General features: G+C 41.7%; 1 protein-coding gene across 1 annotated transcript in view; it reads left to right on the plus strand.

Moving 5' to 3' along the window:
* MCF2 (MCF.2 cell line derived transforming sequence) overlaps positions 1-11,514 on the plus strand; it is a 101,986-nt gene that overhangs the window by 56,042 nt on the left and 34,430 nt on the right. The window contains exons 18-22 of the mRNA XM_077773891.1: positions 822-993; positions 2,336-2,383; positions 5,590-5,627; positions 7,904-7,992; positions 11,031-11,097. Of these exons, the coding sequence (XP_077630017.1) occupies positions 822-993; positions 2,336-2,383; positions 5,590-5,627; positions 7,904-7,992; positions 11,031-11,097 (414 nt within the window). The remainder of the gene's footprint in view (positions 1-821; positions 994-2,335; positions 2,384-5,589; positions 5,628-7,903; positions 7,993-11,030; positions 11,098-11,514) is intronic.

An 11,514-nucleotide genomic window follows, 5' to 3' on the forward strand; every position in this document is an offset into this window, starting at 1 on the left:
GTAGTAGGAGCTCTCACGCTCGTCATTTTGCACATTCATGGGCATGGGGCCAAAGCTGTCCCAGGAGAGCCCTTGGGCCCGTGTCGAGAGAGTTCTACTCCAAATGTCTTGTCTTTCTGCTGCTGTGACCACCACCGGGTGCTTTGCAGACACAGATCTGACCTCCTACTCAGTTTGAGAATGCGGGGATAAAAGAAATGCTCTGGGGCTTCTCGGGGGAAGGCGTGCCAGCAGATGTTGGTATTAACGATTTCGAGACCTGTGGGTTAGCTCAGCACCCCCGGTTGGAGACATTATGAACCATCACCACACTGTAGTTCTGAGCTTTTGTGATGCCATTTGTTGCCAAAATGTATAGTTGACTCTATTTTCAATCGAAAATTTTTTTTAACTTTTTAAAGTTTAATTATTTAATTTTGAGAGAGAGAAAGCGAGCGCAAACAGGAGAGGGGCAGAGAAACAGGGAGAGAGAATCCCAAGCAAGCTCTGTGCTGTCAGCATAGAGCCCAACACGGGGCTCAATCATCTCACGAACCGTGAGATCATGACCTGAGTTGAATCCAGAGTTGGACGCTTCACTGACTGAGCCCCCCCCCAGGCACCCCAATACGTTTCTGTTTCACGCTGTTTTGGTTGAGAACTTCAGGTGTTATAACCACATGAAGACCTTGCATTCATCCGTTTTCTATTACGCTCCTAATTTCTCTCTAGTTAGATTTTGAACTCTAATTTGTTTGACTGGCTGGGTCTGAGAAATGTAATAAGGTTTTTAATGAGCCTAGTTCAGAAAATACTTCATAGAATTCTTATGCGACCCTCAGGTGCAAATGCAGACGGTCCAGCTCAAGCTTGAAAACATTCGGAGCATATTTGAGAACCAGCAAGCTGGGTTCAGGAACCTAACAGATAAGCGTGCAAAGCCAATCCAGTTTGTGGTACCTGCTTCGGACGATCTGATCGGATCCAGAGTGCCATTTTTTTCACCTAAACATGGTAAAGTATCTCGCATTCACTTTTTAAACCCCTTCCTTTCCTGCTGTCATTTGTTACTCTTGATGTAAATACTGAATTCATTTTTCAGTCCTGATAAGTGGAAAGTTTATGTAAGCATCTTTGGTCGTGTTTAAACTCCGCGGCACAGGGGGGGTGTCATGGTTGAGATTAGCGTACAATAGGAAGACATAGTAATATAGTGTAGTACAGAATGATGAAAATGTAGACTGAATAGCCCAACCTTTCAATGAGTGTGAACATTTTACGAGCATCAAACTAGTAAGTGAATGGCTCAGATAATAGAATGGATTGCCTTTTCTAAGTGCAAGTAGATAGAATGATTCTGCTAGAAATGAACTGTTAGAGTCCATGCTCTTGTTTTAGTATTTGTAGGCTCGTTTTAACCATGTAATATCCATTTCCTCTCTACATTCTATGGGATAAAATACTTATCCTGACTGTGGTGTTGAACTAGTCTGGAAGTAAGATGATTCGATTGCCCAGAGTTTCCCTTGTGTAGCCTCTGGGACCCGGGCAGGCCTCTTGGGGGAGAATAATTTGGCCTTTGGGGCCCTGAGTTAGTCGAATGGGTGAACATGGATCTAAGCTTGATCTGTCTGGTCTGAGAGGATCAGAGACTTTGTTAATATGTGTATGAAATTCAGAGAAAGTTTGAAGGAGTTTAAAACCCAGGTCAGTCCCAGCACCGGTCATACGAGAAAGAGGTGGTGTAGGCACGTAACTAAGCTAAGACGATGAAAGCCACGGAGTTAATACTTATTAAAAATAAAAATATACTCACAAGTGAAACTAAGAACAGTGCCATAAATGAATAACGTTGACTAAGAAGATACTGGGCAAAAACAAAACAAAAACAAAACCTCCCAAAAAACCAATAAGGACATAAGTATGAACCGCTAGGAGAATAAAAATAGAGTAAGTTGATATTCCGTAGCAGAAGACAGACCTCAGTTAGATTTAGGGCTCTGTTTACTGGCTGCGTGACCTCGGGCAGTTCCCTGAACCTTCTTTAGCCTCAGTTTCCTTATATGTAAAATGGGAACAATAATGCCTGCTGCCTTCAAAAGGTTGTTGTGAAGACAAAGAGAAGTACTCCCGAAACTAGACCATCCCTTCCTTCCTACTACGGTTTCTTGCTCTGTAGCCCTCTCTAAGCTCAGCCCCTCTGAAGGTTCCAGAAGGGCTTCCCTGGGCTGAGGAGCAGGGTTTCTAAGCGACTGTCCGAGACCCACTTGAAGGCCTTAGTCACTAAAAGTGCATTTTGTTTATTTTTTCTTTCTGATATTCTCATTTAATGGCATTACACTTTTTTTTTCTGCAGTGGGAGTTGGATACTCTTTCTTTCAAGCATGTAAACTTTTTTCAAAAGGTACCCATCTTTATTACTTCGGTACATTTTCTGAGTTTGTGTACACGTGAAAAACCAGTTTGCCACCTAAACCCGGCAGCAGCTTATTCTTGAGTTTTGCCTGTGATTAACTTTCTCCCTTTTTTCATAAGACGCATCCATTATTCTTGTAACATTCAACTTGCCTTGGCCAGGACTGTGTGAAAAGTAGATTATGCGTCTAAACTCAATTTCATCAAATGACTACTCGTAAAAAGAAACAAAGGAAACCAATTGGCAATGTTCAATCAACCTTGCTTCCATTTTAGAGATTGGTTTCATCCACAGCACGGCTGTCTGTTGGGAGTAGCTTGGATCGGCTTCAACTTAAGATTGCCTAATGTATTTCTGAGGAAGAAGGCAGCTTACTGAATAAATGATATGGATGGATGGATAAGTGATTTTACCCATGATTTTTCTTGGTTTCTAAATTAAATCAAAGCATTATTTATGCTGCAGGCATTGTGTATTTTATGTCATTGCTCTGTGAGTAATAGGGATTATAATATCCAGCTCCAAATAATTCTTTAAGGCTTTTAATTGCTAAGCCAAACATACAAGATTTGGTCAAATCGTGTTAGTTGTTCATACAGTGAGTCAAACTGGTTTTTTTTTTTGTTTGGTTTGTTTTCGTTTGTTTATTTCTATTAATCTGAATCAAACAGAACCCTCTACCTAGCACAGTGCTGACACCTAGCAGGATGCGATAAATGTTTGTTGAATTAATATTTAATACAGAGGGTGCAAGTTAGCGAAGAACTTGTGAGGGGCAGAATGTGGTTTGAGCTCCTAAATCTGTAGCTCTAGTCTGCGTCTTTCTCATAAGCTTCAGACTTGCGTTTGCAGTTCACCTTGAATTTCCTATAGGCAACTCAGACTTGGCATACCTCAACCCAACAGGCTCTCCCGTAAACCTTCTCTCCCTGTGTTCGTCATCTCGGCGAATAGCGCTGTGATCTCCCCCCACCCCACCCCGTCGCCGAAGCCTAGGATGCTGGCTTCCCCCTGTGCCCCACCTTGAANCCCGCTGGTAGCCCTCTCTGCCGCATCCTTAATCCAAGCTAACCTCTGTTGCCTTGACGACCGCGGCTGTCTCCCTGCCTTCCAGATGCCTCTACCTGACTTGCCTGTTGGACTTTACAATGCTGTTCTCTCTCTGGGATGCTATTTTCCTTCCCTCTCCCTTTCCCCTTTGCTAGCTCCGATCCTTCCAACAGATTTCCTGTCTCTAGTCCACTTCCTTCAGGTAAGCTTCTCTTTCCTGCCTCGCTGCCTCCCCCGCACCCAGTTCGGTGAAGTGTTCGTGCCGTGGGGTAACAAGCCCCACTTTGTGTCTTCGCAGCTTTTGTGTAACTGCCTCTTTTCTGTCTCTTGTGTTAGACTGTAAACTGTGTAGGGACAGGGACTGTGCGCACAGTTCATTGTGTCCCCAGCACCAAACACAGAGCCTGGCACGTGGTATAGGCGGCCCATGATTTTATGTATACTATATTTACGTTGTTGAAAGAATGAACTTGTCTACCTTGCTTTTCAGAAAACGATGCATTCCTCGTGAGTTTTGTGTACATTCCTGTTTCATCTCCTAACGTAGTTGCAAAGAATCAATTAGTGAACCTCATTAGTAAGGCTCCCTAAGCTACCTTTATAAATGAGTTCGGATCTCTGTGTATCAGGTGTCTTTTAAGTGGTAGACATCAGTATTTATTGAGAAGTTGGTTTTATGTGGTAAGTGCCACTAAGTCTACCTTATATAGCGATGTGTATGACGCTATAAATGTAAAACTTGTATGTAAAAGATACGTATTTTTAAATTTTTAAATTTGAGTGTAGTTGACACACAATGTTACTTTAGTTTCAGGTGTACAGCATAGTCATTCTACATCTACATCTACATCTTTTAAGTAGGTTCCAGGCTCAACATGGGGCTTGAACTCACAACCATAAAATCAAGAGTCATGTGCTCTATTAACTGAGCCAGCCCCTAAAATATATTTTTAAATGATGGGAGTGCAGTATAAAATTTAGGGACCAAAACAGCACAGCCTTTCCCTGAAGTTGCCTTGCAGTGGTTCTCGCCAAGGAGGAAAGGACAAAAAGTATATTCCATGGAGAGAAGACATCCTTGAAGCCTGTGTGGGTGGAGACCTTTTTAGCAGCACTGCAAATAATGCTGAAAATAACAACCTAGTCTTGGACTTGGACCATGCCTTGGGCTTGGTAGGGACATTTGGACTCCTGGCTTAATAATGTAGAGGCTTACCCATCGTATACAGGACAGAAAGAAAAGACGGGGAGGTGCCTGGCTGGCTCAGTTGGAAGAGCATACGACTCTTGATCTCTGCTCGGAAGTTCGAGCCCCACGTTGAGGGTAGGGATTACTAAAAACAAATGAAGGAACTTAAAAAAATACAGAGGACTTTCCTTCTAATGTGTTTAAAAAGAAGAAAGAGAAGGAGAGATTAAACAGGAAGAACAGAAAGATTAAAGCTTGGGTTTTGAGGAAGTTGTTTTGTTTTAGCATCTTGCTGTGCTTCAGAATTGTTGGTTTATGTAGTTAGAAGCACATATTCTTACAGTGGATTGTGCACATTTGAATACCACCTCTGCCTCCTGGACAAGATACTAACCATACTTATCTATAAAGTGGAGATAGAAATAGTCCTTGTCTGTTAGGGTTGACTGGAGGATTAAAAAACAAAATGGCTGCATAGGGCTTAGAACAGTGCCTGGCATGCAGTAAGTGCCAAATAAATGTTACACGCTATAGGTATTAGTTCAATTTAGAATTTTGTTCAGAGCTCTTTTTGATAGTAAGCTACAATCTGATTAAATGCTTACGTGTCAAAATGAACACTAAGTCTGCACATAATTACGAATACTAACTCTTAACTTCATAGTCACTTGACAATCAAGTGAATGTTTGATGAGCCAAAGAATGGGTGAATATATAGCCAGGTGATGCTCCATGAGAAGTTGAAATCCTATAGATAAATCGAACCAGTCAACTGTTTCATATAATGTGATTTAAAAATACTAATATTGTGGGACTACTACTAAAATGCTACTAAAAATACTAAATATGTGGGAATATTCATGTTTCTAGTTATTTCACGAACATTCATGTATTTTCATTAAAAGCATTGATTTTAATTCTGGTTTGAAATACTTCTTTCATATTTTTCTACCAGGGAAGAAGAGCTGGAGACAAAATCAGAGCAACCTAAAAGTAAATATCATTAATTAAGTCAAAATTGGCTTTATTGCTGTAGTTGTGGAATCGGTACGGAGGCCATATTTTTAATCCACTGAACCCATATCGTGCGTTCAAAGGCCTCTTTAATCTGAAAGAAAAAGCTGCTGCTGTTTTATTGTGTATGAGCAGTTTCTTAAGTCTTGGCTCAAGTTCAGAATTAATTTCTGTAAAACATCTATGAGCCACTCAATAAACTTAAATAAGTATTGCACCTTTCTACAAAAGAGTTCCTTCATAACTGATTGCATCCCCGTATGTGTGAAACATGGACAGAGGGCAGGTTCTAATGGTCCATACTTTGGGCTCAAAAAACACACATCCATTCATTTCATGGTAGAGACACGATTCCTTCTCGCTTATCCATGAGATTCTGGTTTCTGCAGAGAGTAGCCTCATCGTAACTGCAGGGCCTCACATTTTCCTTGTGTCTTCTTGATGGTCAATAAGGACAAGAGCATCTGTCTCCGAGGGGCACTATAGCGGTGATACAGATTATCAAGCAGTTGTAGAGACTACCTGCATTTTCCTCCCAACTCCGTCGATCCCTGGCTGTATCACCTTGGGTAAATTCTCTGGAACTCCATGTCTTTATCTATAAAATGGGGATAATAATAGAACACCCTCATCATAGAGTTAGCGTAAAAGTGAAATTATATTTGGGAACTATTTCGAATAATGCATGGTATACGGTAGTGTTCTAAGTGTCGAATACCATTATTAGGCTAGTGAATGGTCTATACTCATAGACGATGCCTGGTTATCAAGCTGTGCGGCCACAACTTGTGTTTTCAAGAAAGAAACAGGCCGAATGCTAGATTCCATCATCGTCTGTGTCTTTCGGCTCCACTTTCCACTCGTGACACCTTAACATGCCTCTCTGGATTTATTTATTTGGGTATCTCAGGGAGTAAATAGGAGGCTGTGGCTCTGTACATTTTCGTGGTGAGATTTCTAGCTGGTGAACCCAGTTCCAAAATGCACACATTCTTCCAATTCGAGTCCTTTTGCACAATCCTTAGGCCATTTAGAAGTATAAAGTTATGTTTCAAAACTTTCCAGCCTTGGTATTTCAGGAACCTGTTAGGAGTAAACGGTGCATACCTATCTGATGAGTGAAGTATGCAGTATTTTCAGTCTTAGTGCATTAAAATGATAATAGTTAATACATTCAGATAGAGTAAATCAAAGCATAGTTTTCAAGAGGGAGCAAAATGATGGCACATCACAGGCTTGACTCTGTTTCATCACTTATTAGGTGTGTGACCTTGGCCCTGTTGCTGAAGCTCTGAGCCTCAGTTTTCCCATATGTAAAATGAGGATAAGTATGCCAGAGCTTGGTAAATTGCTGGGGGCGGGGCTTAGCTACAATATATGCACAATATAGAGGAGCATATAGGAAGTAATTGATAAATGTTTGCTCCTTTCCACAGGTATTTGTCATATTTTGTGGAAACGCTTTTTAGCTGATAGATCTTGTACTTTGTTTTGGGTTTTAATTGTTAACAAAGTAATGCTACATTTACTTGGAGTTCAGAGATTTTGTAAACTCAAAAGTCCAGTGCAGCCAAAATCCCCCAGAAGATACTTCTAATGCTTCCAAAGAACAACCAACCATCACGCATCTCCTGTGGTTGACTCAGTAGGCCCTTCCAAGTCATGTAGAGTCTTCAAAATAAGACCATGGTTTAGGATCAGGGAAATCACTTGTAGCAAAAACTGACATGTGGCAGAGAGCAGAGACAGAGATAAACAGGTTACAGCCATTTTAAGGAAGAATAGAAAGATACCCACAGGTTCTTAGCCCCGGCATGTATCGTTAGGTTTGATCATATCATTCATGTTCCTGATGATACCACTTGATCATTGGAAAGATAGTCGATGTTGTGTAGCCTTGGTTAAAGGACTCAAGGATTCATGTAATATTTCCTAGAAAGGTTTCCATTAAAAGTCATTAAGGTTAAAAAGCTGGGTTTTTTCCTTCAATGAATAAACTTCAGCTATCTGGAAATTCAACTTTTTATAAATTATGTGTAAATTAAATTCTAATTAGCATCTTAACTCTGTCCTTGGCACCTGAGTTATTTTACCAGTACATATCAAAGTTAAACCTGAAAAACAGAATCCTAGTGTTATTTTTCAAGTCATCTACATAGTTAGGACGTAGAGAAATTTTAGTTTGAACTTGATTAACTTCAAGAGGAACTATACCTACATAAATGCTAATTTAAGTTTTATTTTCATCATTTCAGATTGAAGTGGTGCATGATTGTCGGGACCAGAGAAATTCCAGTCACTCCTCCAGTTTGGACAACGACAATAGCTTGGATATTTTGCAGAAGTATCGTTTCTTTATTGACATACACTCCTATACACATCTACCAGTAGGAATCTCTGATTCAGTGTTGAAGGCGAATGTGCTTGGGTTTTGAAATCACAAAATGATGTTCTGTTAGGTGTGATGCAAAGAGCACAAGATGAGGTGTCTGAAATCCTAGGAGTAAGGCCTAACTAACCGATGCTCTGTGTGTGTGATTTGAAAATTAACCAGAATTTTCTAGAATCTTCATCTCCTCTCTTGTAAAAGAGACGATAGGGAATGGGACAGAGTTTCAAAAACTACAAGGATTCTGTAGATATACTGTGTTGTTTTAGAGATGTTAAAAAGAGTATTCTCACTTTTATAATGTTCCTATTCGAGACACAAGAATGTTCACCTTTTCGGGGGCACCTGGGTGGCTCACTTGGTGAAGCGTCTGACTTCGGCTCAGGTCTTGATCTTGCGGTTTGTGAGCGGGTCCCATGTCAGGCTCTGTGCCGACAGCTCAGAGCCTGGAGTCTGCTTCAGATTCTGTGTCTCCCCCTCTCTTTGCCCCTCCCCACCACGTGCTCTGTCTCTTTGTCTGTCTCTCAAAAGTAAATAAACATTAAAAACAATTAAAACAAAAGAATATTCACCTTTAAAATTTTATATCCTAGAGTTGTGTGGAGATATTCAGATAAATGTTAATGCGTAAAAATGTAAAAATAAAAGAAAGGCAAAGGTAGATGTTAAATGGGTACCTGTATTGGAGAGTGAGGAAATAAATTTTACTTATTTATTTATTATTTTGTTAATGTTTATTTATTTTTGAGAGAGAGAGATAGCATGAGCAGAGGAGGAGCAGAGAGAGAGAGAGAGAGAGAGACAGATTCCGAAACAGTCTCTAGGCTCTCAGCTGTCAGCACAGAGCCTGATGTGGGGCTCGAACTCACGGACCAGGAGATCAGGACCTGAGCTGAAGTTGGACACTCAAGTGACTGAGACACCCAGGGGCCCCAGGAATTGAATTTTAAAAAGGATGTTGGGTTGCCTGGGTGGCTTAGTCAGTTGAACGTCTGACTCTTAATTTCGGCTCAGGTCATGATCCCAGGGTTTTGGGATCGAGCACTGTGTTGGACTCTATGCTGAGTGTGGAGCCTGTTTGGGATTCTCTCTCTCTCCCCCCCTCTCTAAAAAAAAAAGACAAAAAATTTTTTTTAAATAAAGTGACAGCCTCAAAACTTGATCGAGGCTGCCAGTGGGTCTATTCCTGTCTTCCAAGTTGCCTCTGATAACTTAGTGGGAAGGACAGGGGATCTGGGTCTGTCATTGTTAAGCTGTATGACGTCTTGGATGAGTCATTTCACGTCCCAGGAGGGATGAGGTTGAGGAAGAGTCCGTGGCCCCATCTTTGCTGCCCCGTCCTTATTTGACTCTGTGTTTGGGGACCCTGGAGAGAACTCCATGGATTTAGCCTGGTCTCGTTCCAGCTCTGAGACCTAGCTCTCAAGGAAGAAAACAGAGGGGCACGGGTGACAGCTTTCCTGCCCGTTCTCCCAAAGGCTTTCTCTTGAAAATGCAGCTTTGCCACAAGGGCCTGTCGCACGTTGGAGGATCAGTACACGATCCAGTGTTTGGGACCGTCTGCTTGTCTGTAGCATTTAGGGAGATGAGCTGTGTCCGTGTGCTGATAGTTCACGCCGGACGGGATGCCAACGTAGCAGGGCATGCGAGGGGAGCAGCGTACCTGCCATGCGGGACCCCCTTTTCCACGCAGCTGGTGGGGGGCTTCTTCTGATCTGTACAGACCGACACCAAGCATCTTCTAGCGCTCTGTCATCAAGAAGAAACCACCCACCCCCTTGAGGCTTTTTTTAATCCCTTGCACACTACCAAGTGTAGAACAGCTGACACATGGGTTTATTTTCTTCATTGACACATGTCAACCCCCCCCACCCCAAATTATCATTTACATTCATTTGAATAAAAAAATCAGTAATTGGGGCGCCTGGGTGGCTCAGTCAGTTGAGGGGCCGACCTCGGCTCAGGTCATGAGTTTGAGCCCCACACTGGGCTCTGCTGTCAGCGCAGAGCCTGCTTGGGATGCTCTGTCCCCCGCTCTCTTTTCACCTCCACTGCTTCCATTCTCTCTCAGAAATAAATAAAACCTTTCTTTAAAAAGTCAGTACACTAATTTCATGGCACATTACTGGACGGCACAGGATATCGTCGAGTCGGACAGACTACAGTGTCGACCTTGCAGGGGGATCCCTGACGTAAATACATGTTTTGCAAGAGAAGCTACCAACCCACTTGAGGGGGTTTTATTTGCCACCATGTTATCCTGTTACACGAATCTGGTGATGGACTGTTGTCTTCGTTGTATCTTTCTGCATTTTTTAAATATATTTTTTAAATGTTTTTTTATTTATTTCTGAAAGAGAGAGAGATAGCGTGAGCAGGGGAGGGTCAGAGAGGGAAGGAGACANAAAAGTTTACCAAATTTTTAGGAATAGATTTTTGAGTTTTTAATAAATTGATTCTTAAGCTTAGTGAGATAGAAATAAAGTGCACTTTTTTTTCATTTGAAAAATAAGTCCTGACTCCCATTTCTTTGTTTAAAATATATTTTATTTTTATTTACTTTTAAATTTTTTAATGTTTGTTTATCTTTAAGAGAGAGAGAGAGAGAGGGAGGGAGGGAGGAGGAGGGACAGAGAGGGAGACACAGAATCCAAAGCAGGCTCCAGGCTCTGAGCTGTCAGTACAGAGCCCAATGAGGGGCTCAAACTCACAAACTGCGAGATTATTACCTGAGCTGAAATCAGATGCTTAGTCAACCGAGCCACCCAGGTGTGTGCCCCTGTGTTATATATAGTTCAGAGCATCTTGTGGGTGATCCTTATTCTCAAAACTATACTATTAACTTTATATTTTGATGATAGAGCCAAAACCATTGGTAGTTCCTAGGCATTAACAGTTTTTACCTTAGACAGTTTGTAATGGTAGTGACTGAAAGATGACAGTACAATTCTCAGGCAACAGAATAACTGATACGGATTGTCTTTTCTCTTTAGCCACGTCCTGAACGAGCTGATACAGACAGAGAGGGTGTATGTTCGCGAGCTGTTCACTGTTTTATTGGTAAGTGACTCTGGGTCTATTTTCCCGTCACCGCCATTCAGTAGGAAGTGTTGAGGGCGGTCTTCTGCCTCTCCTTCCTTCCTTCTCAGACGCCCCATTGTTTGAGGCTGCCCACGTGTAAAGTGTGCATATTCAGGTTCTCCCTCAGTCGTGAAAATGGTGCTGTTTAGAGATGGTGACGTCAAGCGCTGAAAGTAGAAGAAGAACATTCATTTGATGCAAATGTCATAATATTAATTTGGTCTGAAAAACCTACACACTTAACTGGCTGCTCGAGGAGAGGTTAATGACCTGTAATAGTGTGTGTCGTGCTTGGTTTCTGTATTTTGTTTCTGACACTATAAGCTACCCCGAAGGCCAAGAGAGTCATTTTATTCTACCCGCTGAGTGGGAAATGATGATTTCCTTGTCTGGCAT

This window comes from Crocuta crocuta, unplaced genomic scaffold (genome assembly GCF_008692635.1).
Source record: "Crocuta crocuta isolate KB4526 unplaced genomic scaffold, BGI_CrCroc_1.0 scaffold241, whole genome shotgun sequence".
Classification (NCBI taxonomy): Eukaryota; Metazoa; Chordata; class Mammalia; order Carnivora; family Hyaenidae; genus Crocuta; species Crocuta crocuta.